Below are 20,023 nucleotides of genomic sequence, written 5' to 3'. Positions count from 1 at the left end.
TTATAGTATGTGCTAAATATGTTAAAGAGGATCAGAAAATGGCTAATAAAGGGGAAAATCCAATTTGCTGAATTAAGTAAAAATAACTCTATAAGATACAACCCATTTAAAGTCACAAGTAGATTGAGGATGAATTTTAGAATATAAATGCCAAAAAATAATAACGAATAACCTAATTTGAGTAATCTTGAGAGGTATGAAGTAGGAATAAAGTCCATGTCTCAAATTTATAAGTTATCCAGTGGGTGAAAGGTTATCGAAATATTACTCAATATTTAACACATGTATCTGAAGACTTTGTTTTAACAATTACTGGATAAAATATTATAGCATAAAACACATTAAAACATTAGACACAATAGTATTTAAAAACAGTGTATATTCTAAAATTTAAGGAACATACAGGATCCAATTGGGTCAGTCACTGGGACCAGAAACTTAAGTCTTCTGAGCTTTTGGACTCATGCTGGAGCCCATCCTCAAGGAGCTTCTCTGTACCATTCTCTACCATTCTAATAGAGACAAGTTACCAGAATGGTAGAGAGAAGTTCCCTGAGGATGGGCTCCAGCACAAGTCCAAAAGTCGGAAGACTAAACCTCTGGTCCCAGTGACCAACCCACATTGGATTCTGATACATTATCTTGGCACATCTATATTTGCCTTCATTCAAAATTTATATAAAAAAGAAAGATTTGAACTTCAAACTGTTGAAAAACAAATTACCTTCATGACCCTTGAGAGTTGTGATCACTGAACACGTGCTCTGTTCTAGCTTCAACAGAGTAATCTGTCCAGAGTAGTCTCCAATAAAAGCATGCTGGGTTTCAAAGTCATATCTTAGTACAATCCAAGTCAAGGAGTATGTTTTCAAGTCTCAGTAATTCCAGTAGAAGGCAAAAGACTGAATATAAAAAGTAATCTATTTTAATTTGTCTTGAAAGTAGTTAGTAACATGCAGCCAGAATTAGTGAGTCTACTTTTACTTTGGAAAAAAAAAGTATTATGGATGTCTGAAAAATTACTGTCAGTTAACAGGGCTGAAACATGCACATTTTTCAGTGATAGAATTTATTTTCAGATGTCCAGCTTAACATTCATCTGTAAACAAGACAGAAAAAAAAGACAGAAATATCAAATTGCACCCCTGTAGGTAACAGTAATTCTGCTATGCAGGAGATGGAATACGAGCAGAAGCAGTGTGATGAGAACTGAAAGAAGAAATACAAGTGACGATGCAGCCAGCCTAAGTAGGGGCATATGCGACTGAGGAGAAATCCTGAATCAGAGGAGAACATCTAAGGAATGTTTCTACTCTCAGGTAAAATCCACATTTACTGATTATGTAATTAAATCTATACTACTATTTTCTTACCATCTCTTCTACACTCATCTTTTTCCATTCTATAGATAATAAATCTAATACACTTTTGTGATAAAGCAATCTCCTAGCATATGTATTTACATAAAAATTCTTTACACATTTATTTTTTCACATTAACCCTATTATTATTAAAAACAAGTAATTTTAAAACTTTCTCGTTCCCCAAACAAGCATTACAGGCCAATCAGTATACATAATGAGTCAAAATAAATCAAATAAAACTGGTTAGATCATAACATGACTAGACCAAGAACATACGCATTTAAGTCAGCTTATTGCCCAGTCTTTTTTGTCAATATTATTCTATCATTTGGAGAATATTGTTTGCTTTACTACAGTGGAAAATACTATATACATAATATTTATAATATTTTCAGATATATATGTGTGTGTGTGTGTGTGTGTGTGTGTGTGTGTGTGTGTGTGTGTACATATACATATGTGCATGTGCATGGTTTGTGTGTGTATATACATATATATACATTTGTCCATATTGGAGCACATCAGATTTAACTTGCCTTAACCAGCTGATTAGTAACATGAATTGGAAGCATTTGACATCATTCTGAAACAGAGTCCGGCTATGAACCATTTCATGTGATGCCAAAGGGCTCACAGGTTCTAAAAATAAAACAAAACTGGGAAGAGGAATATTAAAAAAAAGGTGGGATAACATAGAGAAAAGGCAATTATTACACTAATTTTGCTAAACCTATGGTTACAAATACATGTATATACAACTGAAATAACTCATTAAAATAACTACAGCCAGTATGTAACACCCAACAAACAGGTTTCCAACTTCCTAGACTAGATGTTATATTATTCAGTCGTTTCAAATGAAGTCTCTTCTTTGCCTTCTAAAATCAGTTCTCCTCAGCTCTTTTCTGCAAAAGCAGCTAGGGCTGAGAAAGGAAAATGAAGATGACTGGGTAGAATCAGGAACAACTATCCTCTGATCTTATCTATCCATTTCTTTAAATGAAATAGTGAAATAGTAAGAAATGTTGGCTAGTCAACAGAAAGCATTATTCTCCTCAAAATCATTTGATAAAGGTATCACCTACCACCTGTTTGACATGTGGCAAATAATGTATTAGTCTCAAATTCCAGCATTTCCTTATGGCAACACACCAAGTAACATTTTTACAATACTTTTACAATTTACAGTAATAGCAAAAACTTTTAAAGGTGATTAGTTTCTTGATAGAACCAACACAGCACAAATGTGGGAAATATTAAGACTGGTTAAACAAACTTTTAAGAAATTACACATCTGCTATGATACAGCTACTTTGAAGGATACTGTAGGCAAGATGCCCAGGAAGTGAAATAGTGTCTTCCCAACATATTTCCACTTCTGGTACACATCCAGCTGACAGATTTATCATGGCCAGTGCTAATCACCCATTCAGCTTCAAAGCAAAAAATGACTGCTGACACTCTGTTCTGGTGAGCTGTACAGACAGACAAGAAATTATAACACAAAGACAAAAATATTTACACATGAAATGGAATGGATATGATCAAGCCTAGGTTATTTCTCTTTCTTTAGTATTTTCCAGGCATTAATTCATTTATTTTTTCCCCTCACTACTCATTTTCTTCAAATGGAAATGAAACATTACCCTTCATTAATGCAAAAGAGAAGCCTAGATGAGAAATAAAATATATTCCTAACTGTAATTACACCACACTGTGAAATTAAACCAAGAAGAAAAGAGAATATTGGGAGGAAAAAGAGAGACATTGTAAAATTAGTTTGAAATAATAGAAGTCTTTTCTTGGGAAAAGCCAATACTTTTTCTATAAAGCTGTCATGTTATTTTAATATCAGGCTTTTGTCAAGGCCACATTCTTATCTATGGCTTAGTTGCAAACAGGATCCTCTTACACTCTGTTGGCATTTCAGTTAAAAGAGTTTCTTACGAATGGAGCTACATATTGTTCTAAAGGGAATTACATGAGTTCTGGTCTAATGCATGTTTAGGATATTATGAGAATTTTTTACAGGATTATAAAAGTTACAATGGCTGTCTTAAGGTTTTACAGTTATAGTTCATATCTTTCAACCAATGTTGTTTTATACACACAGACACACATGTATGCTTAATACTTATTTTATGAAAATATTATCTGTGTGAATTAAAATTAAGTCAACATGCCATATAAATTATTGAAGGCTACTCGTACGTGCAGGGATATTTCACTGTCTCATTACCTGGATAAGTCTTGACAAAATTCATCTTATTAAAGTCTTCTGAGATATGAAATTCCTGAAATCATAAACAAACAGTAAAGTACATGATCTAGAAATCCTGTTGATGGTAAAAAAAAATATCCTCACAACGCAAAACAAACAGAAATGTGGGAACCACTAACTCCTATTGAATGATTAACAGATTATGTCAGTTTGCAATTAAAATGTCCAAGTTTATACTTCTTTCATTTAGGAAACAGAGATGAGTGTGGCTACTGGGATAAAAACTTGTTCTGAGTGCATCTTCTGGTAGAAATTTCTTGGATGCTTTTTGGAAAGAAGACTACAGTGTATCTCATGGTATGCTATGGTTCTACTTTCTAAATATGTCTGGAAGGTCTTTATATTAAAATAGCAATATTTATTCATATTTTTTTACTTTGAGGCTGAAAACCTTTACACTTTTATAAAGAAAAGTCTCATTGCAATCAATAAAGTTTACTTCCAGTCAGGAATGCATAAGATTTTACTCTGAAGATGTTTTATGCTGCTTTGAAAAACTGGAACAGGAATAAACTATTAAAAGAAACAAAAGTTTTATAGGAAACATTTTATCCATTGAAATTGTGACTTCATAATGAGGAATAGACACTTTTGTTCTTCAGTTAATATGAGATGTATTCCTACAAATTTCCAAAGTATGTTTCAAATCATATGCTGAAATTTCACTTTTAAAAAAAATATATACCTGTAGAAAAAATGACTACCTCTTAGGCTAAGTTAGAACTTTTTTGCTTTTTCTAAACATATTAGCTTTGCTCTTTAGATGTATTCTTCCCAGAGCTTTAGAGAATATTCCCTTGCCTGCATTCTGACTTCACATACAGACTTGTTTCATATTTTTTCTATGAACATTAGTTTCCACCATGAAAATCAGGAAAGACCTCAAAGGTATAAAGAAATCTACCTGATAAAAACTGTATTACTCCTGGTCTGAAATTGGTCTGAAATACAAACAATCTTTTCTTTTTCCTTTCTGCAAAGCCAATTTTATATTTTTTTTGTAAATATGACTGATTTCCATAGCTTACCAAATTAAAGCATTATATAAGCACCTCATACTTCTTACCAGAAAATGAGATAAAGATACAATTTGGATACTGTTTCAGTAAAAATACCTGCAATGGGAAGTAGAAGCTTTTGTATTCTATTCCTAAAAAGAGATGGGTGCCCAAGTACAAAGAAGAAAAATCCACCATATTCAACATATTGATAATAACAGAAAGGTTAAATTCTTTCCATTTTCAGAAATAGATGTCAAAGAAAAGAATTGTAATTTAACTGTCTTCCTGTTAGCCTCCCACAGCACAATAACTGATACATGAGAGATCACACTGCTCTTTATAGGGCAGACTTGACATCAAGCTGACCTTGACTTTCATTACAAAGCTAAGTAGAGTTGTATTTGATTAGTGTCTGGATGGGAAATCACAAATATTAGGCTGTAAACACTATTAGGAAATTAAGAAAAGATCCAAGAAGGCCTTATAATTATTACAATATTAATACATAGATATGAACATGAAATTACTAGAAACTGCATTCACCTTAAAGAAAAATACTATCTAGATTTTATTGGAAAACTTCACAGATGTTTTGTTAGAAAACCAAGGCCAAATAAATTAGCCCTAGATCTACTGATGATGCCATCAAATTAATTTATACAAAATCAGCATGGTATTCCATACTGTGTTATTGCGGGAATCTCAAAAAATGTTCTTGAACAATGATTATCAAAGTTTATTTTTACACATTTGCATTGAAAGCTCAGGGCTGATGCATCCTAGATATTGATGTGCAATGCAAATATTTTTAGCAGCAGTTAAATGTACAGTCAACTAAAAATGAATGCTTACCATAATGGCTCCGTTATCTTGGCCTACAAATATTCGTCTAGTGTCATGATGATAAGCCATAGTTGAACAAGGAGCTGCCCAAAGAAATGTTGATTTGTAAAGTCAGTATTATAGTGAATTGAATTTCTGTCTATCAAGGCAAAGAAATGATTTTACATAACCAAATGTGAAATCATAAAAATTCTGCTCCTAAATTCATATTAGAGACTGATATCAACGTACCTGAATCTAAATGTACTTACATGACATTGTATGGTAGATGCTGGGCCAATACTGTCCACTGTCTCTCTTCAGCCATACTCTAATTGTCCTGCAAATATAAATATGCGGGGAAGGATTAGGGAAATTATCATAGTTGGTCTGTTTAGTTCTCCTCAAGTGGACCAGATGCATCTTTTACATGATAATACTAAATAGGCTCATTTAACCAGCATTTACTGTTAAAAAATCAACACTTGCTATCACAGACATCTAAGAACTATCAACAGAAGATAGAACAAATCAGGCATGATCTCTGTTGTAATTCTTCTTATCCCTGCAGTATATTATTCAGGTCAAAAGATTTGCAGTAGGAAAAACTATTCTGATACCAAATGGCTTGAAAAGAAATTTTTGAATATGTATAGCATCCACTAGAATATTAATATTTCTGATAAGAGATAACACTGCAAATACTAAATCCCACCTTATTTATTTAAATTTATATAGCCACTCATCTCACACAAGCAACTGAGAGGTGAGTACAGTCAATATAATACAAAATAATACATGACATATTGTAATGCAATGGGGCAAAAGGGATAAATGATGTTTTTGCAATCAAGTCTTGCTCACACCAGGAAATTCTATTAATTGTTGTCCTACTATACCTACCACATGCCCATCAAATCTATTTATGTATGAGGTTATCTCAAACTTTGGGCAGATAAGAGGAACACAAAGGATTGTAGACTGTTTGAGCTGTCGCTTCTGTTTCTCTAGTATATGGGCACAAAGAGATACAATTCCTAATATTCCATGTCAGTGTTTGGCAATTGTGATATTCTAAACCTTGATTTCCCAGCAGCCTCAACCAGCGTAATCAATGGTGAGGAATGCGTAATCAATGGTGAGGAATGCTGTGAGCTTATCTATTATCTTCTGGAATGCCACAGGTTTACTTTTCTTTTCTTTTTGCATTGCTCTCACTGCATACAGAAACTAAAAGAATCAAAGCAATAATAAAAACAAAGTTCACTTGTCCACAAAGACCATACTAAGCTACAAAGATCGTTTTGGAAGATAAAACTTCTAAAAGGCTTATAAATAGATGAACTTAATTAATAGTTAACCTGACACATAGTGATTACACCTCAGCATTCAGCTGATAAATGATATATGTGTTGGGAGGGGACCCTTAAGTAGTGTTATACCTCATAGTGCTTGACCTGTTTCAGTAGTACTTAACAATGCACATTACTAATAAAACCAATTTAGTCTTTCCATGGCCCCAATCCCTATTTGAAGTAAGAACTGAGAATAAAAAAGGAACAGCAGGGCACCAGTATGGTTCTCCTGGGTGAGAATGATGGGATTGGTAGTCCACCCAGATGGGAAGGGGAGCAATGGCTAAGAGGGATGGTCCGTCCCCCCAGAAGGGGGTGTGTCGCATTCCGTTTCGCAAGAAAGGGAAGGTCCCTTCGGAGCAAAAACCCGTTTGCAAAACAGCTGAGGAATCTTAACATTTGCACATGAGTGAGTTGTTGTTCTTCTTCTTGTTGTTATGCCGAGCGCAGCGCGTCTTTCCCAGCGCCCGTTCCTCGGAGCAAGAAAAGGGAAAGAAGCGGCGGCCGACCCCGCGGGACCCTCTCCGGAAAGCCTCTTTTCCCCCGCCGCCACTTCCCCACCTGTCCTCGCTGGCAGTAATGATGCCGTCCTCTTTGGGGATAACGAGCGCAGCGCTGACGGCGTCCTGATGCCCCTCGATCTTGCTCAGCAGGACCGGCCGGCTGCTTTGAGGCCGCGAGTGGATCTCGGCCGCCATCTCGCCAGCAAGGCCGCGGTCGGCAAAGTCCAAACAGCCGCCCCGACAAGAGCGGGCCCTAATCGTGGGAATAGCGGCGCCTCCAGAAAGCCTCAGCGGTCAGCCATTTTCCGTAATGACCGAAATAGCGCCGCCCCCGGAAGCAGTCGGAGATGGGAAGGGAAGGCGAGAATGACCGGGATAGCGGAGGCAGCGCGGGGCGCTGGGTGGAGAACGAAGTTGGGCGGGTAGGCCAGCGCGGCCGGAAGGTCGCTCATTTGAAGAGTTCTAGGCGGAAATTCATAATCGGGTTAGAGAAATGGGAAGTATAGATCAAATGTCTTATGTGTCGGATCGCCGACCGTTTCAGCATGTGCAGACAGGAAAAGACCCTTTCTGTAGAAACAAGATTTCTCCATCTTGGCAGCTTGAAGATGTGTGGACTTCAACTCCCAGAATTCCCTGGCCAGCTCAGCATACAAAAGATAAAAAAAATCTTTTACTGGTGATACTTAGGGGTAAGACACCAGAAAAGTCAGAAAATGACTTACTAACAAAACTGACAAGACTACAATACACAGCACTTCAGGCGGTCACCTCTCGTTGGATTACTGCAAAGTGCTCTACATAGGGCTGCCCTTAAAGGCCATCCCGAAGCTGTAACCTGTCCAGAATGCAGTGGCAGGGATAGTAATGGGTGTGTCACAATATGTGCATGTGTTCCTGCTGCCTTGGGGCAGTACTAGTTGCCATTTGAGTTCGGACTACAATTTAAGGAGTTGGTTTTCACTTATAAAGCCATGCATAGCAAAAGACACTGTGTGTCCTCATATATTCCTGCCTGTTGGATCAGGTCAGGTGGAATAAGCACACTTCAGGTCCCATTTGTTAAGCAGGGTCATCTTATGGGATCTAGGAAGCAGACTTTCTCTGAAAACTTCTTTCTCTTCGTAATGATATCTATACATCCCCAGCCCCCAATGTGGACTTTTGTAAATCGTGTAAGATCTGATTGTTTTCCCAGGCCCCGAGGATTATTGGCTGTTTGGCTTTAACAGTTTCTATTAGGTATCCTCGATTTCCTACTGATAGTATTTATTTTCTTTAAAATTTTATCTGTAAGCTGTCCAGAGTCACCACAGAGTTATGAGTCCTTGAAATTGAAATAATAAATAAAATAAAATACACCTCTATCAGTATACTTGCCAACTTATGGATGGGCCCTGTGTTGCCTTCTGTTTTTTAATCATACATTATAAGTAAATCTTTAGTACAAGCAAATCTTACAGCAAGTTTCAATATTATTTTCTCCTAACAGAAACATTTGATTATCAAGGATCATTTATGCTTATTTTTAAAATACTTGTTAGATATGAGACATTTAAACAACACATTGTTAAACTTTTCCTAAGAACTTTTCCTAATCACCCCTAATTTAAATATGAATTTGAATCACTGAAACTTTATTGCATTTCTGTTGGTGCACTAAATGTGGGCATTTAATGAAAACCATCACTAGGTATACATTTTAAAAAATTGTGCTATCAACATTTTTTATTTATCTTGAAAAGCAGTTGGGAATTGAAGAACTGTACTTGGGAAAGGAAGCTGCTGAACAATGCATGAAAGAAAGCTTGTTATCAAGTGGGGAAAAATATATTTTTCTTTGCTGATTGCCACTTGCATCCATATCTAAGTAGGGAAAGTGGGCATGATTTCATCAAAAGTCCAGTTGGCACATGATAAAAAGCATCTTTGGGATAACTATAACCTGGATGATTGAGAATCTCCTTAGACATCAAAAGGTTTATTGTAGAATGGGAGGGCAAAATAATATATGCTTTTGAAGTTACAGGAAAAGCCCTTCCCAAATTTACTGAGTCAGTTAGGAGCAGAAAGGCCTCTGAGCTGAATCTAGTTCAAGGAAATTTGCACAGTGAAACTTCCCTCAAGGAGAAAAGAATCTCATTTTAAAATCTACCCCCCCCCCCGAAAAAAAAGTATGAGAAGAAAACTCTGGATAAAGAGAAGCAATATTATCCTGGCACACGTATATTCGTCTTCATTCGTGACAAGCAATATTTTCCTGAGAAATGATTTTCATAGGAATTAGTATGGTATTGCTATTGTATAAAAAGATTAGATTTTTTTAAAATCCAAGGGAAAGGTTAACTGTGTAGTTCTTTCAGGTGGTGGAAGTAAAATAATGAGAAAAACTCATGGTGATGTACAGCAGGTTGCCATGGAGTCTTCAACTCATCACGACCAAATTTACTTCAGCAAGGTAGTTATATCTAGCCATTACAGGAGAACCATGACAATATCATTAATAGATGCCCATCCTTGTTTACTTGTGAAATGAAGGGATAATCCATTTACTCTCTTTAATCAAATTCTCTTGTTTTGATTGTATTTATTTACTTGTGAGACAGAAGTGTTTTATGTTTGAGACAGTCTTTCAAACATTTGAAAAGTGCTAAAACATATTGTCTTCTAGTCTCCAATTATCATGTTTGCCACTGTTTTCTGAACTTAATCAGAATACTTGTGCTAAAATCACGTTTAGTACCAGATGAAATATTTCAGTGCTATCTTTTCCCCTCTATTATAGCAAGCTCAAGTAAAGCAAATAAGCTGTTTATCTTTTTTATATAGGCATCAACTGTTTTTTTCGTCTAATGCTAGTAATTATTTGTAATGATGTGCAATTAATTCAATATAGGTAGTCCTTGACCTATGACCACAATTGAGTCCAAAATTTCTGTTCCTAAGTGAGATAATTGTTAAATGAATTATGCCCCATTTTACAATCTTCCTTGACACGGTTGTTAAGTGAATCACTGCAGTTGTTTAGTTAGTAACTTAGTTGCTAAGTGAATCTGGCTTCTCCATTGACTTAGCTTGTCAGAAGATTGCAAAAGGTGATCAGACAGCCTCAGGACATTGCAACGGTTATTAGTGTGAACCAGTTGCCAAGCATTTGGTCACGTGACTGTGGGGCTGCTACAATTGTAATTGTGAAAAAAGGTCATAAGTCACTTTTTTCAGTGCCGTTGTAACTTTTAATGGTCACTAAACAAATGGTTGTAAATCAAGGATTACCTGGAGTAGAAACCACAATATACTGCAATGTAAATTTCTTTGTAGTATCTGTCCACAAGATGGTGCTGAAACTATAGTTTGGCTTTACTGTATGAAAACAAGTTATTCAAACAGTAGGACAGTTGTGCCCTATTGAAGGAATGCATTTTTTAAACTTTATAAGCAGGAGATGATCATTATCAAACATATACAATAAAAAAGATAGTTTTAGCAAAAAAGTGAAAAAACATGTCAAACTTTTTATTAAAGCACGTTTTTGTAATTAATTAAAGGCAATAAAATAAATAACAAAAACAGATGGTTTTAGAATATCATTGTAAATTAATAGCCTTTCTCAAGTAGCTTCTGTTAAATCCAAATACTAATGAAAATTATTAACAGAAACAATTGAAAGGTTGATTGTATAAAATTAAAGCATTAATTAATACAACTGTTCCCCTATTATTTTTTTTTGAAGAGAATGTAATTGATCTTACTGGAATAATGAAATGACATATAAACGTTTTTGACCAAATTTTATTGCTAGATACATTTTTGTGGAGTCCTTGGTTGTCTTTGAACTTGGTTGTTTTCTTGCAGATGTTTCATTATGAAACTTGATAACATCATCAGTGCTAGATTGTTGGGGGCAATAAGCTGACTTTGTAATAATGCCGCTTGGGGGGGGCGCGAAAGCCCTAATAAGCAGGAATATACATAGAATGAAGGCTATTGCTAAGCACATTTGATTTGTGCTTAGATTGTAAGCCGCCCTGAGTCTTCGGAGAAGGGCGGGATATAAAAAAATGGGATTAGTAAGGGAGTAGGTTTTGCTCTCATTTTATATGCGAATGGCTTGCTGTGTTAGTGGGAGTGGAGTTGATAGTTTCTTGATTGGACTATTGTTTACTGTTTGCTTGTGAGTTGATAATTTCTTAACAGGGATATTGTTTGCTTCTTGATTGGTGTTTTAGTGTTAATCTTGACATTAATCTCTGTTCATTTGGATGTTGATTGTTGGTGAGGTGTTTACTGGTGTTTTTTTTCCTTTTTGATTGTCTCATTTGAATGGTATATAGATGATTCTATGTGTCTGCTGATGGCTGATTTATCTGAGTGTAGATTTTTCTGATATATTTCTGTTTTTAGAACTTGTTCAATTAATTGCTCAAGATTAAAGCAAACTCAATTTTAAATTTTAAGAATCATGGAAAAAACTGATGATTTATTTGCCAAGATAATTTGCCTTTAAAAATCTCGTATTTAATTAATTAGGCAACAAATTCAGTATTTCTTTCTCAATTTTATCTGCAAAATGAAACCAATAGCTTAGGTGCTCTCAATATTTAACCATAAAATGCTATGGTCTCTGACCTTGATAAGATTCCTTCTTTGAGGGCAAAACTACAAAGCGGGAAAATTAATATCAAAAATTACCCACTGCCAGTCTCCAGTGGGTAATTTTTGATATTAATTTTCCCGCTTTGTAGTTTACAATACCAAGAAAAATGAAGAGAGCCAGAGAATCGGCATACCAGGGTAAGTAGGGATGTGGATGACAAAGATCCACAGAAGGTTTGCATCATGTCCTCAATTTGAAGGAGAATTTAGACTAGTCATTCAGCTGATCAAAATAGTTTTGTCTCTCGTTGACTTGGTTTCCATTTTCAATTCCAAGACTACAAACTTTGGTTTAGCAGAGTGTACTAGATGATCTCACCCCTTTCTGGATATTCTCTATTTTTGCACACTTTGCCACAGAATATAATCAAAGATTCATGTGGATTCTACTGAAGTATGAGTAAACAAGAAATACCACATTTGTGTTTGTTCCATTTACTTCATAAGCTCATCTAATGTGATATACCAATGAAAAAAATAATTTTCCCCTTAGGATTCAGTAATTAGTTCTAATTTGTAGCTATAATAACTATCCTCAAATACTACCTAAGATTGATTAGTATCTCATATTGTTGTACAGGAATTTGGACTCATTCTTCTATAGAAAACTGCTTTAACTCATTTAGTTTAATAAACTTATTATTTTCCAGCATTAACTAATAATTTCATCTCCTGCCATGACGTTTCTATGGAATATGAGTCAAAACTGTGTCTTGACTTTTCCAAGACCATACATTTGTTTTTCATTCATTCATTCATGGAGATTGCATCTATGCAATTGTTGTCTTGGAGCAGGCATGACTCATTTGCCTGACAGCTCGGTATTCTGTAGAATTTTCAGATGTAATCCATTCTTCAGTGATGGCAAATCACCCCCAAACCATATTATTGGTATCATTGTGGTCTATTGTGAAAAATGTTTGGTTTTCATGCATATAATTTTGTCCAAGTAGGCTAAAATTTTCACTTTTGTGGAAACCTCTGATTACCCCAGAAAACTGGAAAGTGCCTTTTGAAAAACATTGAAACAAGTATTTTCTTCTTAGGAAACAATGCTTCTGTCTTGCTGCTCTCCAATTAATCACATTTTTATCCAGCACTTTTTCTGACACCAGAGATACATTTATTTCAGCCAAGATAAAAGAAGCCTGAAAATCTCTAGATATTGAGATTCTTGGTGACTTCCGGGCCATTTTTAATCCTTATTTTTACACAAAACCCATCCTTAGGACAATTTACCATTGTCCCAAATCTTTTCCTTTTCAAAACTCTTTATGGAATCTCCAGATATTATTTTGTAATCTTTTCCAAACAGACTTCAAGAGCTTTGATACAGTGGAGATCTTTGTAAAATTATTTTCAGCAAAGCATCACATCCCTCAGTCACCTGTGATAAGAACTTTAGTGTGATGAGAGGAGGCAAAATGTATGAGATGTATGGGTAGGCAGGGCCAAATCAGCACCATGTGTTTAGTGAAGTACTCATAACTGGCTCTAGTTATCCCTGTAAGAAGACAGGAAAACTCCATGCCACCCCTTGTCTTCTTTGCATCTTCATATCTCAGTGAACTGTGGATCTCCTGAGCCTCACTTTGTTTTTGACACCTAGCCTGAAACTGACAAAACATGTCTTTGGATAGAAAACTGGCAAATGCCAACAACCTAAATAAAACTTGGGAAAATCTTCTGAAGATATTGTAAGTTTCTCATTTCAGAAATAGATTTCTTCACACAAACTCTCTCCCTGAGGTCACCCTCTTGACTCAGAAAAGTAAAGCTTGCAAAACCCATAGGGAGCCAATCCACATTTCCTCCCTACCATTCCCCGATGTGCTTTCCAGTAATCCCTAGAACGTAGCTAAGTTTGTGCACTTTCAATGAAGACTTCTTTATAAATGTTACCACTTCAAAACTAAGATTCATGGCAACCTTTGATTGATGTGACTCTGCCATGTTTTTAAATAAGCTTCACCTCTGTTTCTAGCAATTGTCCAGTTTTGAAAACCCAGCTTAGATCAGATCCAGAATTCCTTCTAATATTCCTTTAACTGAAATAGAAAAGTAATTACTTTTTCACTTCAGGATATTACATTGGACTTGATTTATGAAAAAATTGAAAAAAGCACCAAACTTTGGTGTTCTTTTTTTACATTTCTTTTATATAACGTAGTAGAACAAACATGGACCTCTGGTAAGATTCATTGGCAAAGATATGCAAGCATTCAGAAAATCCAGAAGCAGACTAGTGCATTTTCACAATTGACAGGAATAACGATACTGAGCCTTCTTCCAAGACAAATATTCTGCGACTCAATCTGTAGTTTCTTCTCAAATGAATAAAACTACACAACTTGTCCTGACACGGTTTTATGTGTTTGTAGAAATAGGCTTCTAACCAACTAAATTTTAATTTACAATTGTCACTTATTTTCAAAAGTAACGAATCGTTTCAGCAACTATAATACAGCATATAATAACTATTTGGTTTCCAGGTTCCATTCCACAAATATTTTTTATTGCTAACTGCACTCAACATAAGACATAAGATAGAGCCAAGAAAAAGCTCGAAAGCAATTGTCTAATTCTTTATCATGTCACAATTTGCTAATAAATTTGCCTTCTGATCTAACATCTGTTTAATGAGCATTAGGAAAAGTGTGAAGCAGCAATAAGAGAAATAAAGATCAACAGAAACATATTAACCATTTTATGTAAAGAATCATATGGTAATCTGTACCAGCAGCTTCATCTCTATGGCTGAAGATCTTTATTTCTACAGGATTGGCTCCTTAAAGTAGAATTATCCTGCTCTGTGTGTATGCTCTTGATTCTCTCTCCCCAGATGGTTTAGGATGTGGGCTGGCTTTTCCCTTGGTTGTTCTGACCCTATGGAAACATCTTTCCAGAGTTTGGGATTGCCCTCCCCTTCTGTTCCAAAACAGATGAAAAGTATTACAGTATCTTTCTTGGGGTCTTGGAGAATACTTTGATAAGAACTATAGTTGCTACATTTGGTCTATGGTGATTAGAATTTTTTGTATTTGGTAATTTTAATTTTGTATTTGGTAACAGTACTTTTATGATCTATTCAATTATTGTGAATAATTTAGAATCTTGAAATATTGTTGAATAAAATAAAGTTACACTGAACATATATTTTCTTATGTTACAGATAAAACACAGCAATTTAACACAGGGGGTTTGAAATGTTTTCAGGTAATAAAGCCTGTTATTAAGCTCTAATGGTAGAAAATTGACAGAATGTGGAGGTTTTTTTAATTCTTTTTTTCCATTTGAGTTCTTGGAGAACCCCAGGATTGAATAGAATACATTTTGGGGGAAAACAACTGATTTAACAATTAATACTGATGTCCATGATTTTATATACCGGTATATAAAACATTTTTTCCACATTCAGCTTTCTGGAGCATTTATGCCTGACACAGAAAAATATGTTTCATATCCACGTGGAGGCTGTTACAAGAATCTTCCATTGAATTGCACTAAAATTATCTTTTAAGAGAAGCATATCTGAATGACATACAAAGCATATATTATTTGGAAGACTTAAAATACTTTCCAATAGATGAAAAAGTTGCAACCTTCTTTCCAGGACATAAAAGAAAAAAACAGAGCTTTACCCAGAGTAATTGTATTGTTGGGAAAAATAATGTTAACATTTTAAAAATTATTTTAGGGCTATGTCAATAATGGACAGTTTTTGAAGATATTGGTTTAAAATAGTTGTAGCATACAAATATATTTCAGGAAAATAGTTGACATAACATTATTCTCCAATAAAAAAGGTAATGGTTTCCCTGTCCAGTTATGTCTGAAACTAGGGCATGGTGCTCATCTCCGTTCCTTGGCTGAAGGAACCAGCATTGTCTGAAGACATTTTCCATGGTCATGTGGCCAGCATGGCTGTATGCCAAAGGTGCACGGAATGCTGTTACCTTCCTATTTAAGTGGTACTTATTAATCTACTCACATTTGCATACTTTCAAACTGCTAGGTGGGCAGGAGCTGGGGCCAGCACGGGAGCTCAGTCCATTGCGCGGCACTAGAAGCTTGAACCTGGGCCACAGGTGTGCAACCTGCAGCTCCGGAGCCGCATGCGGCTCTTTCAGCCGTCTCCTACGGCTCCCAGTCCTCTGCCATGTGCAGTCCAAAAAAAAAAAAGTGGGACTAAAAAAGTTCAACCAATCAATTCAAATATGCAGGCTAGGTGCATATCTCACCTTGGCTCCACTCTTCAGTCAAACCCTGTTCTGCACATGCGTGCATGTACACGCATGCGCACACATTTTTTGCGGCTCCCAGTTTTTCCTTTTGTGAGGGAACAGGTTCCGAGTGGCTCTTCCACTGTTTCAGGTTGCTGACCCCTGACCTGGACTGTCAGCTTTCCAACTGACAAGCTCAGCATCTTTGACTGCTGAACCACGGCACCCTTATTGTCCCATACGATATAATAAATTATTAACATACAGACAGCCTGCAACATTTTTCAAATTTACTTAACAGAAGTATTCCAAAATGCAGGTCATTCCTTATAGGAATTATTTTATCACATGGAAATTTCATCTTAGTAACAGTTTACTTTCAACTTTATGAATTGTGAGTAATCGTTTCCCTTCAATATCACTGTGACTCTTGCACTATATTCAACTGTTCATTATGATTTTATTTTCCTTTGTACAAAAAATATAAAATTTAAATCTATAGAATACTAGCTATGACAAGTTTACATTACACCAATGTAAAGGCATTAATTGGAACATTAGTTGTTTAAAACTCAGCAACATGCACAATCTAAAATAAAAAAAATGCTAAAGCTTTCAGTTGCTTTCTAATGACAAACACCTCATCCAACTACTGAATTGTAGTAGTAGAAAGGTATAAGCAAGTCCAACCCAAACCAAAATCGGACTTGTCCCTTTAATTTCAAATTGGTTTAAAAACAATATGAAATAGAACAACGAATTTGCAAAAGTTGTTAGCACAGAGAGCTAATCAGTAGTTTTAAGGAACTTTACAATGTTTTCAAAAAGGCATTTTATTCTTCCATAAAGAATTTCAGCTACTTGTTTTTCCCCCAAAAAAACTAGATGACCAACATTTCCAAAGCTAGTTCAGAGCTGAAAAACAGGGTACAAAAATATTTAAACAGTACAAAGGCATCAATCTTTAGTTTTATTCAGAAGAAAAGAATCTCTTCCTGTACTCAAGGTTTGGTGATTTGTCCCATAAACAAAACAGCACCTGAACAAGAAATATTATTGCAGAAATTGCATTAATTCACAAATACAAAATATTGTTACAAAACATCAAGACAAAAGTTTTCATCTAAACAGCAATTTCTAAAATTACTGATTACTATATAACTACTAGATGGAAGTTAGCAGTTACATTCTCATAAGTCTACAAAGTGTTTGAAATGTTATGGTTTGGCTGTAAGCAGATTCAAATGTAATACCTCAATCTGTTATTGTTTATTTCATAAAGAAACCCTTAAAACATGTAAAATATTTTTTTAATTCAATGAACAATTTATTTTAAAAAATAAAATATCCCAGTAAGAGTCTAATTTTTAATGACTCTTAATATTTTTAAAATTTTGCTTATGTCAAAATCAGGCACAATAATTTTCTACATACTCTGCAAGGGAATGGAAATTCATTAAATTTTTGTGGCTGCTCACCATGGCAAAAAAAATAATGCCATTAAAAAAATAGCTGACAAATGAATCTTTATTTCTCACAAATATTTGCAGATGAGAAATGACCACTCTGCTTCTTACTGGGTTTAGATGTTTTTAGTAAATTACTTGAGGACTAAAATATATTTTATTTTAATTTAATAATTTAATCTAATTTTAATTAGATTTATTGTGTTAACTTAGTTGCTGAAAATCTCATCGATATTTTTCTAAAACCAATGTAAATAAGTATTGTAAGTATATCAGAATACAATGCTGTGATTAAGTATGATCAAATATCTCATTTATGCTAATGCTGCAGGAATGTATTTCTTGAATTTTATTTGGTCTTTACCGTATATGAATCTGTGGAAGAAATAACTAAAACACTGAATAAAATATACCATTTACCAGTTCCCTTCTGAGTTATATTTGGAGGGGGAAATGGTGGTTTCCCTAGCAGCTGCCTTAGGTTTAGTTTAGAATATCAATGAAAAATGGATCAAAGCTCTGAGATGTGTGGCTGACAATTGGCCACTGTGCATCTTCAGCGTTGCATAATGTGCCTTTGATGTCCTAAGCTGCCCATATCTGGGAACTGAGGGCAGAACTTAGCTCTTCCAAAGAGTTGGCATTTTCTTTCAAAGCATGCATCATAATACGTAGATTATCTAAGAAATACACTAATTAAACACAGAATCTATTTGTTCTGGCAACAACTCCTAAGTGTCTAAATCCTGCACAGCTGCAGATTACTCTGTTCCTGTCAAGAAAAGGCATTTCTTATTAACAATAAAGAAGAATAGAGTTTGGGAACCTTATTTTGAAAGACACGGAAGCAAGTCTGAAATATTTTTGCGCTTCAAGTCTGTCCATGGAGAAAAGCTGCCTGAATTTAGCTAATATTTAAAAAGTGTGACAGAATTACCTGTAGGGTTGTGCCGTATGAAGAATAAAAATGGTCGATCCACTACAAACCAAGGAGGTGATGACCGAGCTGTTACAATTGCAGCTAGACAAAGCAGAATAAAAATTTGACTGTTTACTTGTTCTTGGCTCTGAATAGCTACCGTATGAACTGAATTTATCTTTGTTGTTAGATTGTTAGATAAATAATTCAATGTTGGATAAATACTTTTTAAAAAATAAATTAATTTTTTCTCAGTTAAAACAGAACTTAGAAATGTGCAACTTTCTATCATGGAAGGAAAACAACAAAGAGAATAATGCAAATGGTGTAGTTTTACAAAAACAGTTTTTTTCCCGTCAGTAACATTTGTTTAGTTTTATATGGTATTCTAAGGGCCATATTCAAATTCAAATATAAATATTTAATTATAAATGGATAAAGTTCATGTATTAAAAATGTTCTAAGGAAGAACATGAAATTTTTAACAGGAAAAACAGGATAGTATACATACTTTTGATACTGAATACAGATCTTTTATGAGTGCATATTTTAAAAAAATTATACTGTAAGCATAACCAATGTTTTTGTAAGTATGGAGCAAAAAATATGTAACATTTAAGATTTCAGTACAATATACCAGCTATTTTGTTTGAACATATAATTAAATTACCTGTGCCAAGCTACAGGCAGTAAAATGTTTTCTTAATCAATATACATTATTACTTGAAGAAGTATTTTAAGTAGAGATGTTGTGAAATGCAGTATTACGTTTCAAATTACTATATTTTAATGCTCAGATTCAGCAATGAGAAGTTTCTTCTATTGGAAGAATTAAATGCAGAATCCTTAAATTATACTTTGGTCTGATTTTAATATTTAGGAAATAATATGTTACATTGTTTAGGCCAAATTCCACATGCTTCTTTATTATTTTTTGATTTATATAAAAATAAAGTCACCAGGCTTTTGAAAGAGTGAACTTTTTGGAATAGATAAAAATATAGCTTCTTAATGCTATTTCAGTATTTGTAGAACTTTTTGGTGATTTAGATCAAACATACTTACTTGTTGCTGCAGAAGCTTTGGTTCCATCTTCACTTACTTCAATTTTTGCTTTTTGCAAGAGTTGAGATACATAAATGTTTTCTGATCCTAAGGGGTCAACCATAACATACATGTGTGAATGTATCATTGTTTCATTCCATCAAAAAGCAAATTCATTTTCAATTATAAGAAAACCTAGAGCAACAGAAGTTAATGAATTCCATACAGCTTAATACATATCAAAATATTTCACACGCGGTCCTGATTTTATTTATTTACAGATATTGTTATCTTCTTATCTAATAAAAAGTTCCAATGATGATATTCATGAGATATGAATCAGTACAAATTAAAACAATGCATTGCATGACAAAGCAATTATATGCAAA

The 20,023-nt window shown here is 34.6% G+C and overlaps 2 protein-coding genes across 6 annotated transcripts in view; both read right to left on the bottom strand.

Annotated features, from left to right (window-relative positions):
- Window positions 1–7,957, bottom strand: part of WDFY1 (WD repeat and FYVE domain containing 1) — a 28,826-nt gene extending 20,869 nt beyond the window's left edge. Inside the window, exons 1-6 of one of the 3 annotated variants that reach the window (XM_083363706.1) lie at window positions 7,385–7,957; window positions 5,741–5,808; window positions 5,499–5,572; window positions 3,604–3,658; window positions 2,689–2,839; window positions 725–837 (exon numbers count right to left, since the gene is read on the bottom strand). In XM_083363706.1, coding sequence (XP_083219832.1) covers window positions 725–837; window positions 2,689–2,839; window positions 3,604–3,658; window positions 5,499–5,572; window positions 5,741–5,808; window positions 7,385–7,521 — 598 coding nt within the window. In that variant the 5' untranslated portion in view covers window positions 7,522–7,957. The remainder of the gene's footprint in view (window positions 1–724; window positions 838–2,688; window positions 2,840–3,603; window positions 3,659–5,498; window positions 5,573–5,740; window positions 5,809–7,384) is intronic. The other 2 variants (XM_083363707.1, XM_083363705.1) reach the window with 2 other exon arrangements.
- SERPINE2 (serpin family E member 2) overlaps window positions 1–20,023 on the bottom strand; it is a 79,287-nt gene that overhangs the window by 33,828 nt on the left and 25,436 nt on the right. Inside the window, exons 7-9 of one of the 3 annotated variants that reach the window (XR_014492740.1) lie at window positions 19,656–19,742; window positions 18,609–18,692; window positions 16,172–17,244 (exon numbers count right to left, since the gene is read on the bottom strand). Coding sequence is in view for 2 of the 3 variants with exons in the window: in XM_083364569.1 (XP_083220695.1) it covers window positions 17,207–17,244; window positions 18,609–18,692; window positions 19,656–19,742 (209 nt within the window). In the remaining variant the exon portion in view is untranslated. Of the gene's footprint in view, window positions 1–14,073; window positions 17,245–18,608; window positions 18,693–19,655; window positions 19,743–20,023 lie in introns of those variants that run through there. The other 2 variants (XM_083364569.1, XM_083364568.1) reach the window with 2 other exon arrangements.

Source organism: Vipera ursinii (assembly GCF_947247035.1).
Source record: "Vipera ursinii genome assembly, chromosome: 5".
Lineage (NCBI taxonomy): Eukaryota > Metazoa > Chordata > Lepidosauria > Squamata > Viperidae > Vipera > Vipera ursinii.
The sequence above is the reverse complement of the archived record's forward strand: the minus strand, read 5'-3'. Positions and strand labels throughout refer to the sequence as shown.